Here is a 24462-nt window from a genome sequence, read left to right on the forward strand (position 1 = left end):
TAATATAGCTGAAAATGGCCTTGAAGCCGGCACATTCATCTCCAGCTCTGAGCTGGAGATGAAGGTGAATTCCCCAGAACACGGGATTGGGCGGAGTGGTAAATGCGGCGGTGTTACCGCCACATTTACCCCTGTATTTTACCGATCTGCCTAACTCATAATGAGGCCCACGTGTCTGCATTTTAATGTTGCCATTACAGCATTAAACCTGTAGGCAGATTCCATTGCAATCCATTATTAGTCCATTTTTTTCTCAAAAAACGAAGAGTAAAAGTCAAAAGTAAAGGCAATTTCTCCTTTATTTACTCTTCGGGCTTACACTGCACTTTGTCAGTGTTGAAAAAAGTGTGTGTAGGGGACCAAGCAGCATGCAAGTGCTAACGTTTTAAGGGCCCAGCGTGCAATTTGTTAATATCAAGGGAATAAAAAAAGGAAGGACTAAAATAAAGGATTTCTTTTAATTGGTGAAGAGGATGCCATTACAATCGAAAGCATCTATATGCATGCAATGTACATTTCTTTGAAACTTCCAAATCTCTTCCAGGACACTTTGTATGCTTACATTGTAGCACCAACAACCAGGGGCGTTGCTAGGGGGGGGGGCTAATGGGGCTGTAGCCCCTGATCTTTTGGTTGTAGCCCCGGATAGAATCTCAGGAGCTACAGCCAAAAGGCTAGCTAGCCCCCAGTCCCAACAGTCCCGACATTAGCATAGCCCCGGGTCTTTTCCAGACCTAGCAACTCCCTTGCCAACAACCACTATGAGTTTGCATCTGCTAGGAAAAATGTTACTCTGCGTACGTTTAAATGGTTACCTTAAAATGAAAGAAAATCATTCAAAGTGGGATTGTCAGAGAAAAAGGGTTAGACAAAGTTGAGGTGCAATAAATGTAATTTTATTAATTATGATTAAGATTTGAAGTATGTATGTACACAACACATGATCTCGTGGCCGAGCTCTGGCATCCATTGGATCTCTTTCCCCATCAGCTCAGGTAGTGTTTGTTGACACCATGGCTAGATCTCCCCTGATTCACAGTTGGTCTGCTGTGCCTGCTTGTTCTCCCAAAGCTTTCGCTTTTGATTGGAGTTATGGGGAACCAGCTTCATGTTTTCTGAAAGGCACTTTGCATGATTTTTCGACCAGCCTTGAAACTTGATGGTTCATCCATGGACCTAAAATAGACAACACAAACGTTTATAGCATGTGCAGCACAATATCACATGGTAGCAAACACTGAACAGGCTCCCATCCTTCCCATTTCAGAGGCAGATGTATATTTTCCATTGTTTTTCTATCAATGCGCTGGCGGGTGAATCATCCGAGCCCAATGGGATGGATTTCCATCTGCTAAGGGGGGAATCATCACCCAGATTTACGAACTGTCAGGGGCTCAAGTAAATGGATTCTGACATGGAAGGTAGACCTGCCCAACGGTCTCACTGTCAGACAGTGCTCTGTGTTTTAAAAAATGCGGTTGGTGAGTTTGTACCGAGATGGGCTATTTGGTGTATAATGGAACTTACCAATATCGGTTATGCGTGATCATTGTGCGGCAGATTTTACTGTGGCTGAATTATGCTGAAATTTATTTCAGAAAATAAAAATGTTGGATGCCCTTATCCCCTCTATTCACCACCCCTGTACCCCTTAAAATGATCCCAAACTACCTGCACTTACAAGCCTTTGTCTCCCTGCGTTCCGGCTTCTCCCTGTAACGTTAGTGCCATCTCCAAATTATGGGTGCGAACTGACGCTGCAGGGTCCATTTCTTATTTGTTTTCCTTTATTGTCCCACGCTTTCCATGTTATGTTGGACACCCACTGCCCTGGAAATCCCATAAGGTCGAACAAGGGGACCGGGGACACACCCACAACCCCCGCTCCCCTTATTCAACATTTTCATATTTTTTTTTACTGTGTCGAGTTTGGAATTTTTTACCCTTTGTTTTTTTTTCTCAACATTTTTGGGTATTTCCCCAACATCCATACTTATGACAACTATTGTATACTTTCTGCTGGAAATCAATAATTGTTGTCCTGAGGAAAGTTGTAACAGTATCTAAACACTGCCTTCATCAAGGGCAGAGAAAAGAAACCCTTTTCCTTAAAGGGAATGCATCTGCTTTTGAACGATAGCTCTGTGGCAATGCACGGGTCTTGGAAGCAAGACCACGCTCAACAAACACAGGTTCGAATCCTGGAACCGCACTTGGGAAAGAAAAAAAGAAAAACTCATGGTTGTTATAAATGACCTACCCTTCCACAATGAAATTAGCGCCGATACCTACGAGTTATGTGCGCTGTAAATAAATAGTGTTATAAGTTTAGTCTGATAGGGATCTCCCAGTTTGGGAGTGGGTGTACTAATGCCATCCTGCAGGTACTCCTTAGAGATCTGGATTGAGATGTATTACCAGGTGAGGGGTCTGTTTTATATGTAGATTCCCAGACTGGCCTGATATATGACATTGTGCTTGTCCCCTGTCATGTGGCGGGGATCATGGTGGGGTGAATTGGCGATCCTCCAATACCCCTTTCTGAGATCAACAACCCCTCTGGGTACTAATCATCTGTGGTTTTACATTGTGGCAGGTCTAGCCTGCTGGTTTCCTATAGATGGCCCTTGCATTGACTTCCCAAAGCATGCTCACCTAGAAAGATCACAATCTGAGGAGGTCCTCCTGCCATGCTTCCACCCTCTGGAACAACCTTCCTGCTAACATTAGGCTGTCTCCCTCCCTCCTCCGCTTCAGATATGACCTGAAGACGCTGCTCCTCAAGGAACACTTTACCCATCAATGAGTATCACAGACCGACAAGATGCCCCTGCCCCCACGATGTTCCCCTTGCTCTTTTACTTTCTATCTTGGTTTATGTTATATAAATCACAGACACGCCTGCATTCTATTACTATTTCACCATCAGTGGGTGAAACACATGAAGAGGAATGTCCAGTTACTTACATTTCCTAACATTGTTTCTAATTCCTCTTCAGAAATAAAGAGCAGAAATGATTTTTAAGAGGGCATAAACACGGCTATCATGGTCCCCTGTTGCTTACCTTATGTGTTATGGTTTATTAAGAGTGTAGTTTCAGCAGTATTTCAAAACTTTTGTCCCGGATATAACTTTTCTCATCATCTTCCTCAACATAGTTGGTTTCCTGTGGGGGGACAAAATAGAATGCAGGTCCGTGATATTTTTTCAAAATAAAGATTCCTGAATACTGTATATGACAGGGGAAGTTAGGCTTTAGGAAAATAGCTCCAGAGATCATATTTGTCAAGGGAGTGCCACAAGTAACAAATGGCTCTTCCTCACTGAAAGGGTGGTAACAACATGGATCCACTCACTGAAAGGGTGGTAACAACAAGGATCCACCCACTGAAAGGGTGGTAACAACAAGGATTCACCCACTGAAAGGGTGGTAACAACACGGATACACTCACTGAAAGGGTGGTAACAACAAGGATCCACCCACTGAAAGAGTGGTAACAACAAGGATTCACCCACTGAAAGGGTGGTAACAACAAGGATTCACCCACTGAAAGGGTAGTAACAACATGGATCCAACCACTGAAAGGGTGGTAACATGGATCCACTCACTGAAAAGGTGTAACAACAAGGATCCACCCATAAAAGGGTGGCAACAACAATGTCCCACTCACTGAAAGGGTGGTAACAAAGACGATCCACCCACTAAAAGGGTGGTATCAAGGATCCACCCACTGAAAGGGAACCTGGATCCACTCAATGAAAGGGTGGTAACAAGGATCCACCCACTAACACGTGGTAACGACAATGATCCACTCACTGAAAGGGTGGTAACATTATTGATACACTCACTGAAAGGGTGGTAATAACTAGGATCCACTTGGTGTGCCGACATACATATCAGCTATGCTTAACCAACTAAACTCCCTTCACAAAAGAATCCAGACTAACCAACACCCTGAACCCCCAACAAGCCCCGCACAACTACCTCCAATCGCAGCTCTAACAACACCCCACTCTTTGCATTCAAAACGTCAATGAGCCAGAATTCATTGCCCTTATGAAGACCATCAAACCACCCAACTGTAAAGGTGACATATGCCCGCCTCAATCATTAATGACTGCACAGACACACTTGCTCCATTCCTCACCGCGTTCATAAATGTCTCCTTTGCCTCTGGGCTCGTCCCCTCTAGCCTCAAGGAAGCTTGGGTATGCCCCTTGCTAAAAGAATCTTCTTTCGACCCTACATCCCCAAGCAACTTCAGACCAATAACCACAGTCCCATTCCTGCTAAAAATACTGGAGAAAGCAGCATATTTACAGATCCAACATTTCCTTGAATCAAACAGTATCCTTGGACTGAGACAGTGGGCCTCATTACGACCCAGGCGGTAAGGGGTTAACGGCAGCGTAAACAGCGCCGACCCTTACCGCCTGAGTACGAGGTCCCTTAGCGCCATGGCGGATTTAACACCTGCTTTTAGCAGGTGTTAAAATCCATGGCGCTAAGGGACCATGGAGTTAATTACGCCACCGTAATTTACGGTGGCGTAATTAACGCCTTCCCCACTCCCATTATGCCCTATGGGGCAAAAATGGGAATGGGGAAGGGTAAATGGGGATTGGGGACTTACCGCCCCGCCAAGGTCGGAATGGGGCGGTAAGTCCGCCAACCACCATGGCGTAAACGTAGTTTACGCCATGGTGGTAAAGTCACGGCCCAGGCGGTAACTTACCGCCTGGGTCGTAATGAGGCCCAGTCTGGCTTGCGCCCTGGTCACAGAACTGAGTCATTATTGCTCAACCTCAAAAATTAGATGGATGATATCAAGGATGCAGGTAAACCAGTGTTACTCCGCCTCGTAGACCTATCGGCAGGTTTTGACCTCATAGATCACAGAATACTCTGCCACCATCTTTCATCATCGGCACACTGCTACCCAACGCAACCGTCTGGCTCACCTCTTTCCTCCAAGGTAGAGCAATGAGAGTGTTCTCTGACCAGGCATGCACCACCCTGACCACCATTCTGTGCTGCATTCCGCAAGGATCCCGCATTTCCCCCATGCTCTATAACATCTTCACCAGACCACTGTCCACCATTCTGGACTCACTCAGCATAGCCTACATCAACTATGCCAACGATACACAAGTCCTCATCCCCTTATCTGGTAACTATGAGGTGGACGCCAAGACCCTTAACTCAGTCTACTCCACCACCCAGGCCTGGGCAAAGAACTGGCTCTGCCTCAATGTAGACAAGACCGAGCTACTACTGATAGGACTCATGGAAACGTTGAAGAAACAAAATAACCAATACTCTGCCTCCACCATTGACAACATCCAAATCCAAGTCTCACAGGGCATAAAAACCCTCAGAGTATACCTCGATTCCACCTCTCCATGTCCAGGCAAGTTAACGCCATTGCGTCATCTGCAGCCTACTATACTATATTGCTAAACACAGCCAGACCATTCCTTACTACAGAAAACTGTCTATCCATTGTGCGTGCCATAATTGGGATTAGACTGGATTATTGCAATGTCCTCTTCACTGGTACATCAGAAAAAAATATAATGCAACTCCAAACCATTCAAAATAATGCTCTCTGTGCAGCCTTAGGCATTCCCAAAAGGGACCACACCTCTTCTGCTAGAAGACAGACCCATTGGCTACCCGTTAGAGAACGTGTCCTGTTCAAAACACTTGCCATCACACACATATGCATCAACCACACAGCCCCACCCTACCTCTCACAGAGAATAAGCAGAACCTGCACCTCCAGACCCACTCGTACACTATACTCCAACCGACTCACAGTGCCTAGACTCAAACGAGCCAGAGAAGGCGGGGCAAGCTTGCCATTTATTGCTCCTAGGGAATGGAACGCTCTGCTGCTTACCCTCCGAGCAGAACCATAACACCTGGCCTTCCGAAAAGCTCTCAAAACTTGGTTGTTTGTTTGATCATGTATTCTGTAATGTTTTCAATATGCAAGCAAGTTCTGTAAGATTCATGTAACTAAGTCACTACCATCTGTAACAGTGCCTCGATGCCCACGGGCTGCATGTGCGCTTTATAAATGTAAAATAAATAAATATGTTATATTTTTTAATAACTTGTTGTGCCTTGTTCAGTGCTAGCTATGGCATGTTATGATTTCCTGCATGTAACTTCAAGATCACCTGTGCTATCACCAACCTGCCCATTTTGGTTTCCCTTGCCTGTTCTCTGCTTTAACCCGCTCAAATTCTGCGCTCCAATACAATACACATACCAATTGAGCCACCCACACATATCAATTGAGTACCCCTTCCAACAGACATCGAACATCGGACAAGTACACCCCTACAACCAACTAACATAACTCCCACAACCCGGCCATTGCTTACTTGCACTGCAGACAAACAAGGCTCCCCTCCACACACAAATGCCTCTTTGCAGATTCGCTAGGGCACCTGGGACCATGCAAGTTGCAGAGGGTTGTGGTAGAAATACTAGCAGCATCAGACGTACCAAAGCATAATATGGTGGAGTCGTGAGCAGCCAATGGCACCGCAGTGGATCAACATATTAAAATCATGGATCGGTTTGACCGCTGAACCCATTATCAAAAGATAGCTTAATAATGTCAGGTCCTAAATTGTGGTGCTGCCAATGTATGGTATGGATATTGATTGTGTAAACCCTGAACCCCAACCAGATTCAGCTTTAGGAAAAACACATCCTTACCTCGGAGTAGATGGGAAACACGTTGGTTGAAAGGTTGCAGTGATTGGCCAAGTATTGAACGACAGCCTTATCCGTTCTGTCAAAGCATTCTTTGTCGATTAAGTCAGACAGTAAATCTAAAACTGTCAGAATGACCTGCAAGAAATAGAACAGTCTTCAGATCTGAGCTGGGGCGAGCAAAGAAGTATGTTGACTCCTCATAATCAGGTTTTCTGTGAGAGGGGCGTGTGGTGCTCAGTAATCCAACAGCTCTAATAAAGGAGGAAGAGCCTTTTCTACAAAGCCACATATCATTACAAAGAAAATCACTAAAAGGCATTCAACAAAGTGCCTTTTGGAAAGGCAACGGTGTATGCACTGATATATAGACTGTATGGGTGAAGCCATTTTGTTTTTATGAATTGAAATTCAGGAGAAGCCACATTCTATCATTTACACTGGATAAATAAAGCCTTTGTTTAAGTGGTGGTTGGGAGCATTGAGTTTGACGAGTTATTTCTATTAATTCTGCATGTAGAGTGTGAACACTGCTTCAACAACAGTAGAATTAAGGGGCAAAAGAGGCGGTGTGTGTGCGGTTGTAAACTAACCTTCCTCCCCCAAAATACAAGTCCTCCCAGGAAAGTCATCCTCGTGAAAAGGGAGAGTACCTGGGCGTGTAAGCCTTCCACAGGGTCAGGGTACACATTAGCAATCATCATTACTCAATCAGTGGACAGTACACATATCTTGAAAAGCTGTGGACGTCAATCGCTGAAGGAGACAGTTATACAACGGCATCGCTGGAATCTTATTCCATAATATTTTGAGGCAACAGCAAAAATGAACCCATTTCAATTTGTCCGCTCTTCGTTTCTGCCTGCTTGCTTGGTAGGACCTCTGCTCTAGAATCTCTTTATAACCATTCTACACATATATATATATATATATATATATATATATATATATATATATATATATATATATATATATATAATAACAGGCAGAGTGGGACAGACACTTTGCAAGTGGATGCTGATGAAAGTGATGTGATGGCTTCTTCAAAGATTTCAATTATGCAGATTGCCAAGCCAAAGCATGCATTTTTCCTGCCCTTATGGCACAGTCATGAGAGTATAATCTCCAACATACATTAAACACTACAGAGCCTGACATGGGGACGCTTGACTATATATTAGCCACATTAAATGAGCAGATAATGGAATGACCTGCCAATAGCCATATAGTAATGCTTGGTGAAGGAGTACACCTATGCCCATGTGGTAGCCTTTTATATTTCTAGCAGGTGATGTAACTATGAAAGGACTGGACACTGCTTTGGACGTGGAAAAGTTGACCTCTTCCACAGGGTCACTACAACTGCATACCACAATGCAAGACGGCAGACAATCTCTCTTGAGGTTTATTCACTTCTCTGCGGTTTCAAATCCCTCAATCACAGTGTTAACCTGATTGACATGTTACTTTAAAGATTAAAAAAAGAGGAGGCCCTTTTGACATCCATGATGCACAGCCAATGGTGGAAGATGCACACACAGCATGGGATGAGCACGGCAAACCACCCCATGCAACATATGAGCTTTGGTCATGAGAACAATCTTGTGGTTAATTAATGTACGATGATGATCACAGCAAACAACCAGAAATCTGCCGGACCTCTCCTGTTCACTGTAATTTTACTAAAACAAACAGACATGACATGGTCCAAAAATAGATGTAAAAAGAGTGGACATGTTGAACAATGAGGCCAATACTATGCCCAGGTGGGTGACTCTCCAAAGATGTACAGCCCAGTGAATCATAGGTTTGAATAGTAGCAAAGTACATAGCATTTTATCCTTATGCAGCTGATGTTACCAGTGGTAGATCTATGCGTTTTCTATACTATTATTATTATTATTATTATTATTATTAATAATAATAATAATTTTATTATCCTTTTAAATACATTGGAAGACATATACTTCTCCAAGTCTTTCTATACCTGGGAGTTCTACGCAACCAGACCATAAGGTGATTCAATTAAAGTCATGATATAACCAGTTTTAGTCATTCCTCAAGAGCAAACATAATCCAAATAGAAGTACTCTAACTTTCTAAAACCAAATGCAGGCTGTGGCGTACAGCACTGTATTAAAGAGAAACATTACAGACAGCTGCTGTCTCCATTGTACGACTATCAAACTATCTGAATTACAGTGACCCTTCAATCTGTCATCTTCTTGACTTGTCCATTCATGAACCCTTTAGCCGGGACATGCAAAGTGTCATGCATATTGTCACGTCTTTAAATATCATCTCACCTTCAAGAGATGTAGCCTAGGATACTCAACAAGAGTGCCAATATCCCATAAACCATAAACAAAGCACAATGCTGGCCTGGACAAAACAAAGTCAAGTATTTACTAGTGAATTCTCCCAAAGACAAGTAAGAGTACTCGGACAATGGCAAACATCAACCACTTGTTCACACAATGCATTAATCTGAAGCCAAACAACCACTAGGAAAAATCAATTGGTGTCTTTTGGGTTGACATTACCAAACTCTCTGTGCCCTCGGAGTTACTCAGAATATGACAAGGCTTCCGCCTCTGCTTTTATCACATGATCTACTACCCAGAGGGCTCCCCACCTGGATAAACCATTTGATAACTTTAGGTTTGATTTCCGCAACCTGACCTTGATCCTGCCATTACTTATCATTACTTACTGTGAAGGCATCAGGAAGTAAGACACAGACAACAGATTAAATATTCTAAATAAAAGGTTTTATTTTTCTTAAATGTCCGGATGGAGTAGGCCTAGATTGCCCTATGCTAAGGTTGGATTTCCCTACCGAAAGGAAACTAAGGATAGTCTGTGTCGGTAAGTTCAACTCAAACGTCTGTGTCCAAAACCTATACTTGCCCTCACATCTAAATATATATAATGTGCAGGGATGTCAGCAGCAAAGGAAATAGTGTCCAAAACAAAGTTCTGAGCTTCTTCCTGCTCCTGGCTTATACTCAGCTGCCCCTTCCCCAAGTTCAGAACGGTTCTAAAAGGCCTCGGGGGATCCCTTCCACACATTTTCAACACAGTTCAAAAGGTCTGGGGATTCCCATTCCCAAGAGTTTAACACAGTTTCAAAAGTCTCAAGGGTTTTCTTCTCTGAGAGTTTGACTTAGTTCACAAAGTCTTGGGGATCACGTCCTCAAAAGTCCCAATCTTTCAACTTCAAAATAAAAGAACAATGAGCAATTCAAACCCCTCCTTGGATATTCAGGCTTTTCTCAAGTTACGGTCTCAGGGTTCTCTCCCCCAAGAGTTTAGCTCTTCCAGCTTCAAAAGGATCATCAGTTAAAATCTCCTTGCTTTCAAAACAGTTCCAATTTAACTCCTAAACCATCCAGGCTTTCGAATAGTTCCATTGGGTTGCTCTCTGTCTGCCTCTCTCATGCACTACAGCAACCGTTGCACAATGGAATCTTCTTTACATTTGCTTTTCCGTGTCTCTTTCCAAGTAGGGGTCACTCGGTCTAGGTGCAGTTGCCAGACCACACTTTCCACCCATCACAGGCCATGCATCCGATAACCCTAGGCATCTTGTTATGCTTCGGTATCATTCAGGTTTTCGCCAACACAGGTTTTCTCTGTCTCTGAACCTGTTTCATTGGCCAACACTTATTTCAGATTCTCCCTGGCAGTCTCTGGGCTTTGCCACAACATGTATCTCACATCTTTGTATCTTTGGCCTGTATTTCTTTCAGATTCTTCTTGGCAGCCTTTTGCCACAAAGTGTATTTCACACCACGCACTCCGCAGTGTTCACCATTTATATGTATTTCATACAACTCTATCAGTGGTGTTCACCCTTTTCCACCACCTTGTTTGCACTTGCTTTCACTTTATTCATAAATGCTGACCATTTGCTTTCGTCTCAAAATATCTTTCAGTTCGCTCGGTATTCAATAATGCTTGTTGCACTTCTCAAAAGTATTAATAACACTTTGCATTTTGTTAAGTAAAATACTTGGCTTGAACTTTCACAGCAATTGCGATCGTTTTCAGTTCGTTCGGCATTCATATATGCTTGTTTCCAGGCCTCAGAGTGCCCCAGTACAAGTGTTCCCTTCTTTACACTCACCGGTTGGCCATCGCTCCTTCAAGCATCTCTGTTTTGCTTCTTGGCTTCTTTCCGCTCCACCTTTTCCTCATGGAGGCCCCAGCGAGCAGCGCTCGCTGCCCTGGCATCATGTAGTGGGTACCTCTGCGTTCCCTCAGCAGAAGCTACGGAGATCACCTTTCGCACTCCCAGCGGCTGGCAGCAATCGGGAGGGTTTGGCGCCCCACAGCTCCTGCTGTAGACACTGGGCGGGGAGGACAGCTGGCTTCTCGACCCTCTCATGGCCAGCTTTGGCCCCAGCATCTCCCTTGCACTCCTGCTCAGCACGGCTACCCTCCAGCCGGTTCCTCTCCAGCCTGCTCTTCTCCTGCATGCTGCGTCTCTTTCTCCAAGCCATCTCACTCCCAGCCTTCTCTCTCTCACTGCTGGGTGGTTACTCATTTTAGACACCTGTGACTTGTCAAAGGGTTGTAGGTGTAGGCCTTTTCCTTCAATTGCCTGACCTTGGTTAAGCCGATTAGCTGAACATGCCTGGCTATTACAATGGAACTCCTTTCCTCCAGGTGTTCTCCAGGTTGATCTCTTCCTTGTCCCAGTATAATAATGGCATTTCTGAGAGACATTTCGAAAGGAAGCAAAGGGGAAGGGTTGACAGTAACCTACAAACGCTGCTGGGACTGAAGGTTCATTGTGGAAAGGGAATGGGGGAAACCATGTCTCACCCAAGGACGGCATCTCCACACTCCCCAAGTCTCCTCCACCCAGGTGATCCTCCCTCGCATATCCACTCACAGGGTCAGGATCCAAAAGCGATGACCTTTGCCTGGCTGCCTGAGCAGAGGGTTTCGGGGAAGAAGAAGTGAGGATGCCCTCAGGGTCCTCACAATACCCCAAAAAGTGTCACTTCAACAGCAACAGATCTTTAACAGATGAACTCTCAAATTACCTGAATGGGCTTGCAAGGGGACTGTATGCTGCAAAGAACTGCCCCTCAGTTCTTACAACACTTGCAATTGATTTCTTAGTGCTTTATCAGACATGTATGACCTTTGCTTGGGAGCACTGGATTTGCAATTAGATATTGGGGTGTATCAATTTATATACATTGGTATAACAGCAGCGTGTGGTGATTTAGCATGAAACACCTGATGAAAGAACAGAAAGGGGAGGAGTTCTAGCTGATGAGGAGTATGTACTTTTAGGGATGGCCTAATCACACTTGAACACATACCTCATTATTCTCATCCTCGTAAACCTGAAAGAAGGCGTTCTTATAATACGGCGCTTCTGCGTCAGAGAATTCTAGAGAGAAAAAAATCAGTTGTCAGATCCACAGCAAATCTCTTTACTGTTGACGAATGGTCAGTACATTATACCTTAGGCAAATATTGGGGGCACCAGGGTGTGGCTAAAGTGATGGTACAAAACCCCACAGCTGTGTATGTGGCCATATGTACTAAACCTTACTCACATTGTACTATGTGCCCCCATATGAGTTCCTCAATATAGTATTCATAGACATTCATGACCTTCCCCCACCTACTTTGCTCATGCAGTTTCCCTATACACCCCTGCAAACATAGGCCATTCGCTACCACACAACTGCCAACTCTCCTGGGCCTTCTCCGGATTCCCATCGTTCTTAGCACTTGGTACCACAATTAGGAACATCCCCTCAACCCGACTCAGGAACTACCGTCCTCATGTGTGGCCATCAAATAACCCCCCTGCTTGCCCTATGTTAACGAAGCATAATTTTCTCCACCATCAAAGATGGATGCCACTTACACAGATCATATACCAGGAACCTCCCTGATGTCTTATTTGGAATATCACTGTAGGAGTTGTCTTGTAAAGTTAATTGTCAATTGGTTTGTGTCTCCCAATACTGCTTCTTATTGCCATCACTGTCTATGCTGCAGTGAACCATGTAACGGTAGATTTTCTGCCAGTGGGCTCGGCAAATACACATAGAGGTCATACCAATGGCAGTGGGCTGCTTTACATATATCATAACATCACAGAAAATATGTGCTATGCATATATGTGTGTTAATTACTCAGATTTAGTTATGTTGTGTGTAGGCGGCACTACCCATAAATAACGAACAAGGCTTTGTATGTGATAGATTAGCCCCAAGTAGCATAGGCTGTCCTCTCTCGATGTCTCATTTCATACTGTAGCCAACGCTGTTTATATGCTTTAACTTGCTCCCTCCATAAAAGAAAGTCCATTCCCCTCCCTCGTGCCTGACTCACCGATGGTGCTCAGTAGGTCACACAGCAGCCAAAGTGTTCCAACACGTGACCGGGTGTCAGGTGTACGTAGCGCGTCATTAATGAACCCATAGACCATACTGGGGTGGGAGCACGCTGAGGAGACAGAAAGGTGTTAATATTCTTTTTATTTTTCTTTTTTACTTTGAGATGGTTAGCACACGAGGTACAATACAGTTTGGTCAATACATCATATGACAACGTTGCATTTGGAGACAAGAGGGTTTCGAATTCATTGGCATTATTACTCAGTTCTTAAGAGTTGATTGGGGATAAGGTTTCCAGTTCGGCAAGAAAAGTTCTGATTGGTGCCCAGCTGTCTTTCGGTAGGCTTGTAGGAGACACATTCTGGATAAAGCCTTCTTCACATTCATTTACATAAATGACATCCTTTAACCAGCATTTCAAGGTAGGTGCATTTTTAGATTTCCATTGACACTGATTTAGTGAGCTGACAGTATTTGGGCTACTGCATTTCGTCAATGGAGACTACCAGTTCCCGCTCCCACACTCCCTTCATGTAATTGCGAGAAGTAGTATGGGTCTGTTTTATTTGTACACTTTGGAGGTTCCACAACTGATCCTGTTGGGCGTCATAATGTCGGTTATAAATGGGTGTGTCGCAGGTTTATGTGGACAGGAGGGCCAGCAACGGCAAAATGCTGCTCCCATTCTGTGGTATTGAAGGAACCGCAGTGGTCCATGTCATAACTTAGCTATAAAGTCAGTCAATGACACAAACCTCCTGTCAGGGAACCTGTTTCCCAGTTTTAGTTGAGCATTGGGTTCCCAAGCGTTCCTGATGGTCGGGTCATATGTAGGGGCCATCCCAGGAAAGGGCCACAAGGGAGACGTGCTGTTATAGGGTGAATTAATGTCAAGCCTCTGGAATATTCTGGCCCACGCATTTACAGTGGTTTCGACCGAGACGAGAAAGCTAGTATCTGAGTAGTGTTCCGTGAATAAGACAGAGCAAAGATCTGTAGAGGCTGCAGCATATTTCTCCACTTTGAGGTGAGCAAAGTCATTAGAGTCGGAGAACCAATACCCCGAATATTGGGCCTGAGCAGCCAGATAGTATAAGTCAAAGTCTGGTGCAGAGAGGCCACCAGTGTGATATTGTTCTGTCATTTTAGTCCAACTCATTCTCACCATCCCTTTATTCCAGACGAACAAGGAGGCCATGGATTGTAATTTAGAGAAGAAAACCCTCCCGGGCCACATTGGTATGTTGCTAAACAAGTATAATAGTTTAAACACAACAATAATTTTCAACAAAGATATCCGCCCATTCATTGATATTGGGAGGCTGTCCCATATCTTAAGTTTGGCTTCCAATTGGTATATGTATGATTCGTGATTTTTTGCATACATACAGCGATAGGTGATCAATGGATACCACTGTACTGAGATAGCGGATAGATGTAGGGGACCAGTGGAAGCCTATCAAGTCAGCTGGCTGTGTCATAGTGGGTGTAAGAGGCAGTAGTTCTGATTTAGCGTTGTTTATTCTGTAGCCAGAGTATACAGAGAACTGCTGGACATCTCTCATAACGGGGGAAGATCGATTTCGGGGTCCTGAATATATAATAGGCTGTCATCAGCATATCATGAGATTACTTGTGGGGGGCCATTGATACAGATGTGAATGTTTGGACTGAACCAGGCGCAGCTAGGTATTAAATTGTGAGGGCAAACAATAAGGGGGAGAGAGGACATCCCTGTTGCATGCCTCTTCCTACAGGGAATTTACTTGAGGGGCTGTGGTTAGTCCGGACAAACGCACTACGGTTGCTGTAAAGAATTTGAATATAGCTAAAAAATTGTGGGCCAAACCCAAAGAATTTAAGGATGGCGAACATATATTGCCATGACACTGTCTCAAACGCTTTCTCAGTGTCTAGTGATGGTGTCACAACTTTGGCCTTGGGATCTAATTGGGTATTGATGGCAAAAAGTCTACGCAGATTCAGGGAGGTCGATCTTGTATAAATCCTGATTGATCGGGGTGCACTAAGTGAGTCATTAGGGGTAGCAGGCAGTTTGCAATGACTTTGGCAAATATTTTGGCATCCAAATTAATTAGAATGTGGGATATGAAGCAACATCCTGTGGGGGGTCTATGATATTTGAGTAAAACAGAGATAACCGCTTCTTGGAGCGATGGGTGAAGGGTCCCTGGCATGAAAGCCTCATTCCAGAATGCTAGGAGTTTGGGGGCAAGTTTCTGTTAAGTAGCATTTCTATAAATCGATCCCTAGGCCATACGGGCCGGGAGCCTTCCCATTAGCTAGGCCTTTGATTGCAAATGTAATTTTGTTAGTGGTGAAAGGGGCCTCTAGGGTTTCATATGTCTCCAATGACAGAGAAGGGAGTGGGATCGTAGATAAATAGTTGGTGAGATCGCAAGCAGACACAGTATCAATGTTGGTATATAATGTGGAATAGTATTCAGCAAAACACTTTAGTAATTGCAGTTTCTCCCACGCATGTTTCCCCATGTCGGTCACATAAACTAATGATTGGTTATCTAAGGTTGTCAGCTTTGATCTGTCTCGTTAGAGATTTACTGGACTTATCCTCCTCTCCATATTTTCTCGCTCTGGTGGTTTTGGTGATATATAGAATTTCTCTGTCAGCTAGTTTGCGAATATGTCCAGTTGTGTATGAATTTGAGCCAAGGTTAATTCATCGGGTGCTAGCGCATAATCATTTTCTAGTACACGTAATGTAGATTCTGTCTTGGTAGATAGTACGAAGGGAACCATGCGTTTTGGAAATAATCTGGCCCCGCAACCGGACCTTGAAAGTCTCCCAAACTGTGGACATACAATCCACCATACCCTCATTGCGCTAAAGAAATTCTGTTATCTCCACCATCAGTGTACTCAGCACCGTGGTATCGTGCAGGAAGGCCAGGGGCATTCTCCAGATCTGGGCTCTCTTATCTGAGTGTATCTGCTTAATGTCGAAGAGTACAGGGAGTGATATGAGATTGTACGAGGGAAAATGGTGCATTCAGTAGTGTGTGGGACCCATTCAGGTGTGATTAACCAGAGGTCAATACGTGATCCCGAGTTATGAACGGATCAGTGGAAGGTGAACTCTTCGCCGTGGGCGTGTAGTACCCACCATATGTCCACCAAAGGTAGGTATTCCATAGCTTGGGTTGTAGTCATTGCTAACCTGGTTAATGTACGACGGTTCCTGGAGGTTCTATCTCATGGTGTTGAAATACCTGCCCACAGTACCCATGCATCGTCTATTGGGGATATTATGTTTTTGATCTTTGGGTTAAACTCTGGGTCGTCTACATTCGCCCCATACGTGTTAATAAGTATAGTGGGTCGTCCATGCAGGTCGCTCCAAACAATCACATATCTGCCAAGTGGGTCCACCGTGGATTTAGCGACCTGGTAATGCAATGTGTGATGTATGAGAATGAGAAACCTGCTAGATTGTGAGGAGTAATCAGTTGTACATTTCTGGGGGCCCCATCTACGTGCAAAGGAGTCGACTACTCTCTTCAGCGCATGAGTCTCTTGTAGCATCAAGATTTATATTCTGTATCTTTTGGCGTACAGTCGTAGTTTCCTAGATTTGATGGGATTACTTGGACCATGAATATTCCATGTGAGCATCGTAACGGACTGACTACTGCTACCAATCATATAACAGTAAGGAGTCAATTTCCCCGATGTCCATGCAACAGTCGATAAACAAAGGATCCCCAAATGTAACCATCAATTTGTGTTTTCAACCCATTAGCATCCCAACCCCCACCCCCACTCTCACAGTGCTTTAAACTTGACAGTGTTATCCCATAACAAAAAAAAAACATCTTTAAACAGTGGGAGGCGTCCTGCGAACATCAGCAAGAACCTTGGAGCTTTGTCTGGTGCTCCCGTGTACCACCAAAAGGGTGACAGTGGCATAGTGACGAGACAATAACCACAGAGTATTTCTTCTTGCAATCAATTTCAGAACTGTCAGTGACGTTCAATGATCAACAGTTGAACGTGACTAGGTGGCAAAACCCCATGCGGGTAAGTCAATCAGTGTCACGGGGTATTGGAATGGTTCGGTCAATGCAGGATGAGGCCTCTTCTGGGGTTTCAAAGAAGTGGGATCTGCCCGCATGTTGTCTCCGGAGTTTGGCGGGGAACCCCATGGTGTACAGTATTTTCCTGTCACGTAGAGTACGCTTGACTTGATCAAAAATGGTGTCTGGCTAATTGGACACGAGATGAAAAATCAGGGTAGATGTGGATTCTGGTAAAGTCAAACTGTAACAAGCCCTTCTCTCGTGACAGTCAGAGTATCAGGTCGTGGTCGCGATAGTTAAGGAGGCGAGCAATAATTGTGCGTGGGGGAGCCCCATGTTTTGGGGGTGGAGCCAAAGAGCGGTGTGCCCTGTCCACCAAGAAATTAGCATAAAATGGTGTCTCTGGAAACAAGGAGCACACCATGTCTTCTGTGGATGTCTCCATGGGGACATTTAGTGGTTTATCTGCCACGCCCACTATCCTGATGTTATTGTGGCGCGACCACAATTCTAAATCATCGCATTTCACCCTGACAGTTTTGGGCTCATTCTTAATCTGATCAATGTCATTTCCGTGTGGTGACTGTGTCTTCTATGTCCCCAACTCGACCTTCCGATTGTGTGATGCGGCCACTCTCCTTTTTAAGTTTTGCCTTGAGTGAATTTATTGTTGAGCCAATGTCATCTAACTTGGCGTTCACTGCAGCAAAGCCAGCCTGCATTGCAGCCATATATGGGTCCATGGCCGCATTTGTGGCCAAGTTGGGATCAATGGCCTGATCTTGTGAGCTGACAGGGTCAGCGCTGGGCTGAGATGTGCCTGCAAATGCATCCATGGGGCCTTTCTTGCTCCCCTTGGCTCCTCTTCGGGTCATTCCCTGCAGTAAATCCCCAGACAGCGGGCACTTGTTATGTTATTGGATGTGCAGTTTTAATGAGGTTTTGCGCACAGCTGGGGCCAATGTGTACTCGCCGCACGGGAGGTTGCGCGGTCACAGGTTCAGGTGATGCAAGTGTTGGGTCCGTGCACAGTGGTAGTAGTGGTATGTTTAGTTTCCTGTCACTTTGCCACTCTGGGTGACTAGTGTGCACCTTTCATTCAGGGGAGATCCACTATTGCTGTGCCTGGATGTTTCTGAGCCTCAAGGCTTGTGATGTAATAATGGTCGGTCTGTGGTTGGTGGGGTCAGTGGGGCTCCAGGCGGGCAGTTGTATTTGGAGGCGCTAGTGTGGCCTGTCATGTTGGTGGGGGAGGGTAGCGCTGGTGGGTGGCGTCCGGTGTGCTCTATATGGACGAGCGGGCATGTGGGGAACCGCCTTACCCCCGACACCTGTATTCCTGGTGAGGTCGACGCCATTGCAGGCAGCATGTGTCAGATGATTCGCAGTGAGCCAGGTGGGTGCACAATGGATCGCCTTACTGCCTTCTGTAGTTGCAGCGTCGGCTGTCCCTCTGGCTTTGGCTCCTGCGTATGTCACAGGCAGTTTATGCGGCGTGCATATTCTTTGCCCGCCCTGCAGTCACTCAGTGAGGCCGCTTCTGAGTCCAGGAGGGATTCCATTTGCAAATGGATCCTGGTTCTTGTCAAACTTCACATATGTAACACAGCAGTGTGATGTGTTGAGAACAGCTATTTAGCACCTTGGAGGGTAGGATTGCTGAAGCAGCATATCTGTGGTCACGTAGCTCACAGGTCAGGCAGCCATTCCAGTCGCTGCTCAACAGCGCCCCTCCCCCCACAACCCCAGGTGTTAATATGCTTTTAAAAAAGCACAATGAGAAACATTGGTCAGATGAAAGAAAAGAAGATTGTAGGAAGTCTGGACATTCTGAATCAAGGTTGTGCAGAGTCTTTAATGAATAGTTAGGGATTCACGATGGAGATGAAGAAGGATTTCCATAATGGCAAATTACATTTCTAATGAGTTTCAGTGAGCTCAAAAAGGAATGTTAGTAATTGCAATGAGTAAAAGGTGCTTTCGACACCTGGTGGTATTCCCACCTTGGCCCCTCATTCACATAATAAAATGGTAGACCGTTGCCCTTAACCCCATTCTTCATGGGTCATCTTTTGGCTTGAACCTCCAGAAAGTGACATTGCGAGCAATCATTCTCACAACCTTCTGAAATTCTATCAGGCAAAAATCACACTATCTTTGTGGCAGGCCCTAGTTTTGTACCCAGGCTACTCTCTTCACTATCTGAAAACCATACACGTAGCAGATTTTTTGTTTAATCCTTTTTTTCATGTTTAATATGTTTTGCACATCTAAGGAATATTATTATTTATTATTTATTTGTTTCTAGCACGCCATAGCCCGCAGGCATCAGGGCGCACATTTACACGAGGACATGGCTGGCGGACTGGACAGAACATATAGGGTTGCTCGGAATCAACTCACTATTCAAACATTAATGTCTTTAGTCGATACCTGAAGCTCAGAAGCCTGGGCTGCCAGCACAGGGAATGCACAGCCATTTCCTCTTGTTCTTTGCACTCGGGGGACCACTAGGCATTGATTTGTGCTGGAGCTAAGGGTTCTACTTGGTTCATATTGTACCAAGTCTTTTTGTAGGTAGAGAGGTGCTTCTCCATAGAGGAACTTGTGGGTTAGTGTGATCATCTTGAAATGGGCAGCCAGTAGAGTTCCTTCCTTGTGCTTGTTATGTGCTCCCTCCTAGGGATGTTGCTGAGGGTCCTAATTGCCTCATTATGGATTACTTGGGGTTTTTGAATACACTCTTTACTTGCACCGCTAAGCAGTGCCTTACTGTAATCCAGGCGTGGCATGATAAAAGCCCTGACGAGGGTCTCAACGTTTTTGGGTCTAACTAAAACGTTGAGACCCTCGGACTTCACCGGCCTTAATACTCTCTGATGGCAGTGGGATTTTATTACTGCACCGTCAGCGTGTGCATCACCTGCCACAGAAGCTTCCACAAAGACACCAAGGGTCTTTATTTTATCCATTGCTGGGATTCGAACATGTATTTTTGTCAATTTATTGTGAGCGCCCATCATGTTCTTATTGTAGCTTGGACAGCAAGAGCAAGGTCCTATTTTATTGTTCATGAGTAAGCGATGACTGAATTGGAATTACGAACATCTAAATAGGGATGGACGGTAGCTCGCCATTTCATTTATCAACTATGCATCTCGATCTGCTGGGTTAATACGCCACTGGGCATGGCCACAATAAAGCGTAGACATACTTCATCCTCAGGGGCCATGATCTGCGGCGAGTAGCTTGAGGCACCAGGTGCACGGGACCCACATCGGGCCATACCCATGCTACATAAACCCACTTGAAAGCAATTCAAAAGTGGTGGATGTACATGCTACAATCAGCCATAAATCATGGCATTCTGGGCAACGTGTACCAATCTGTATTCCCTAGCTTGCCTGGGACATTGAGGAGGAAACAGTGACAGTCTACTACAAACTACCAGCTCTTGTAAGGGACCAGAAGCAATGCCAGACATGTTTCCGCCTCGTAGGGCATCGGGTGCTGTAGTAGGTGTAGTTTGGACGCCCAGGCACAGCGATCTTGTTAGTTGCATCGCATAAAACAATGCTCTGCTAACTACAACAGGTCAAGGAAACAGATCATCACAAGAAATAAGGCCTTAGGAAATCTACAAAAGGGTATGGGTTTGAAAGACTGTGGAATTCAACATGGTGGTCCGTATTTAAAGAAAAAATTGAATTGGAGAGAATGGGACCTGGTTCGCAAATCTACATAGTATCTGTTTCACAAGAGGAACTGATTTGAGATGACGAAACCTTTATGCGAGAACACCACAAGTGTCATATCTCTTGCAATCGACATATTGACAGGACATTTTGAGCAATTACTCACCCAGAAAGGCAAAGCAGCCTGTTGGCACAACGCGTGCATCTTGTCCCTCTTCAGAGGTTTCACCGCGTGCCATCTGCTCACAAAATGGAGAATTATTAATTCACAAAGACTCTTTCTGTCAATTTCCTCACAAAGCCAACATAGAGAAAGCTAGATAGATATGATCAAAATCCATAGAGTAGAAAGTACAAAACCTCAACTCTTGATTACATAGACTGTTAGACACTATCTTTATACAGACGATTTACAGAGAACTGTTGCTCTTTACACAACTACACTGCTACTGAACTCCCCCTCCAAAATCCTAAACCCCTACAACATGCAGTAAATAGGTTCTTACTCATTCCACTACCCTTCAACTGCAAGTTCCAACAGACCAAATAACTTTAATCAGCTCTTCATTGCCTCTTGAGGACGTTCTGCTAAAGACATGCTACACAGCGAAGTGTCCTGCCAAAGGGTAAATAAGGGGGTGGGTGTGAGCGGGTTGTCTGAAATGTCAGTGGGAGGAAGAACAAAGTTATTTTCGGAAACATCATTTTCGCTTTTTTGCTCCCTCAGTCATTCCGGATTTGAATAAAACATGGCCATCCCTGCCTAATACACAGATAAGGAAGATCATAGATGGCCACTGCCTGTACCTAACATCCACAGGGGAGGAAAGAAGAGGCCTCCCACAAGCGGGAATAGCTGTCTTGTGGGCCTATCTATTGGAAACATGAATCAGACCACTGCTGGCGAGGGATACACTAGACATATGCAACTAGACTCTGCATTGCTATAACTGCCAGGCAAATCACCCAAGCACATGTTTCATAGCACCACTGCTTTACTATGCTATGCTACTGCCTAGGGGACAAACCAGCTTGGGGCATTACATATCAAAAAGATGTCATCTTCTGAGAACTAAAGCGGCTGCAGGATACCACCCCTCACACCAGAATACTCACAGGTGCAGAAGTGTATTTCCCATTCCACTCTGTAATGTCCTGTCACTATCTGATTTTTGGCTGCAGCGTCACAAGGTCTGGTTGGAAAGGTAAAATACGCAGCCATGGCAGGATAAATCTTGAAGGTCAAGGTGAGATCACTCACTTCAAGAAGATTAGAAGCCCAGAAACGTCCTAGACCATGAACCTTTGCAGGCAGAACACTTGGATGGGCCAAAGCAGAAACCTCACAGGTTAGAGCAGGGTAGGAAGAAGAAAGGAATGAGGGTGGTTAGTTGAAGTTCGGGTCTCTTGCAGGTAAAGAGTAGGGAGCCAAATGCCTTTGTCCACACACCCTTGCAATTGGATAAGGAGGACTGTGATTGCATCACAATTTTTCTCGCATTTCATTCGCATGCAAAAGCTGATTAATAATCTTTTTTTTTTTATTAGAGAAGGACACAACTGCATTATTTAGAAGTTTATTTCAGGAATGAGGAAAAAATAAAAAAATCTGTAAAAACATGAACACATTTGCAAATTTTACAGACAAATCATGGAGGCAACCAACAGATTCAGTGTGAAGATTGAGCTGGGAGATGGCCAGGCTTTCCAGGAGTTTGCCCAGGAAGTGAGTGATAGAGATAAACTGTACAGCATCCACTTTTTCTCCTCCTGACACAGGCCTGATTTGACAGATGGAGCCTTGTCAAAAGCTTAACTAACCCCTCTGGACAGTTCATGGACCCAAGCACATGCCACAACCAGATTAACTTAATCAAAGGCGGTGCTCAGGTCCATCAAGGCCAGAAAGAGTGACTCCTCTTTCATCTACAGAGAATGGGCCACCACTAAATAAAGGTTCAATGATTACCGACCTTCCCAGGTCCAACTTGGGTCCTTCCTATCATCTATCTTTCTCTCTACCTGTGGTGTTCCCCCAGGGGTCTAACCTCTCGCCCTGGCTTTTCAACCAATCATGGGAGTAATTTTAGGGGGGGCAGGGGTGTTTGTCCCCCCCAACTTTCATGGCACACCATTTTATCCCCATTCATTTGGCTGGGACACCTTTTCGTCAGATGTCATGTCACCCCCAACATTTTCAGCAAAGTTACTCCACTGGAACCAATACCTGGCTACTCTCGCCCACTGCATTGCCATTTTCTGCTCAAATTTCCAGTGCTACGCTGACAACATTCAACTAATTTTCAAGCTGCCTTCTGCCCCCTCCTCTCCCTCTCTCATCTCCGATTGCCTAACTACCATTCAAGATTGATGTGCCGCCAATGATCTTTGTCTGAATGCCAGCAAGATGGAGATCCTCCTCATTGGCACACCTTCACCATCCTTTCCCCTCACTCTCTGGCCGGCTTCCCTTGGCCCTCCTCCTGCCCCCTCCTGCGAGGCTAAGAACCTCAGGGTCATCTTTGACTCCACCCTTTCCTTCTCCGCCCACATCTCTGATGTCTTGAAAAAGTCAAATTTCCTACTGCACCTCCTCAGAGGTACTCTGCCTTTCCTCTCCTTCCCCCAGAAGCTCATGGTATCCCAAGCTCTGGTTCTCTCTAGGTTGGACTATTGTAACAGCCTCTTTCTAAATCTACCTGTCTCTACTCTCCGCCCTCTGCAACTAATCCAGAACAGGACTGCAAGACTTGTCCCTGGCCTCAAGCCCTTGGATCGTATCTCTCCAGCTCTGAAATTTCTCCATTGGCTCCCAGTGGATGCAAAGATTAAATTCAAAACCCTCTGCATTGTCCACAAGGCTTTCTGGGGCCTGGATCCAAAATACCTTCAGCTATACCTCCGCAAATACCTCCCCTCTTGAGCTCTTCGCTCCTCTACCTCTAACTCCCTCAGGGTCAGTCGTTTTTCAAAGAAATGAGCTGGGGGTAGATCTCTGTCTTCGGCTGGGACCTCCCTCTGGAACAGCCCGCTGCCACTCTAAAACTTGAGTAGACCCATCTCCGGTTCCGGAAGCACCTCAAGACCTTCCTCTTTTCTTCTGCCTTTGCTCACCCTCTACCCTGCTGATCTGTTCTCTCTTGGCACCATGCACCTGGCCACCCTCTGTCCTCCGGGCCCAGGAACCTGCTCACCCTGCCACCCTCCCACACTGCCTCCGGGCCACATGCATCTGTACCCATACAGCCCACCCTTTTTCTTCCTGCACTTATCAGACCTACACTGTCTGCTGCCTTAAACCTAGCACTTGCAATTTGCTGGCTGCACTAACACTGTGTGTTGCCTTTATTATTTATGTATTGTTCTTTATCAGTTTCTCCTCTGCTTCGCACTTTCCACTTCTCCCCCCTTCCGTGCACTTTTCCCCTCCTCCTCTTCCATGCACTTGCACGTTCTCAATGTCCCTGGACCTAGTAAGATCACTGTTTTGTTCTCCCCTGTTCCCCTCCCTTGCCTTGTTGGGCTCTGAAACACTTGTGTACAAGCGCGATAGAAATAAAATATCAATATCAATATCAATACTCTGCGGTGCCCAGACCCGTTCTAA

At 45.1% G+C, this 24462-nt stretch overlaps 1 protein-coding gene across 1 annotated transcript in view; it reads right to left on the minus strand.

The window, feature by feature from the left end:
* Positions 1-876: 876 nt before the first annotated feature.
* Positions 877-24462, minus strand: part of LOC138498547 (maestro heat-like repeat-containing protein family member 1) — a 262370-nt gene continuing 238784 nt past the window's right edge. The window contains exons 11-16 of the mRNA XM_069622325.1: positions 21022-21094; positions 13098-13211; positions 12071-12141; positions 6735-6869; positions 3066-3167; positions 877-1176 (exon numbers count right to left, since the gene is read on the minus strand). Coding sequence (XP_069478426.1) covers positions 3084-3167; positions 6735-6869; positions 12071-12141; positions 13098-13211; positions 21022-21094 — 477 coding nt within the window. The 3' untranslated portion in view covers positions 877-1176; positions 3066-3083. The remainder of the gene's footprint in view (positions 1177-3065; positions 3168-6734; positions 6870-12070; positions 12142-13097; positions 13212-21021; positions 21095-24462) is intronic.

The sequence above is a fragment of the Ambystoma mexicanum genome, chromosome 5q (genome assembly GCF_040938575.1).
Source record: "Ambystoma mexicanum isolate Mex_15411 chromosome 5q, UKY_AmexF1_1, whole genome shotgun sequence".
NCBI classification, from domain to species: Eukaryota; Metazoa; Chordata; class Amphibia; order Caudata; family Ambystomatidae; genus Ambystoma; species Ambystoma mexicanum.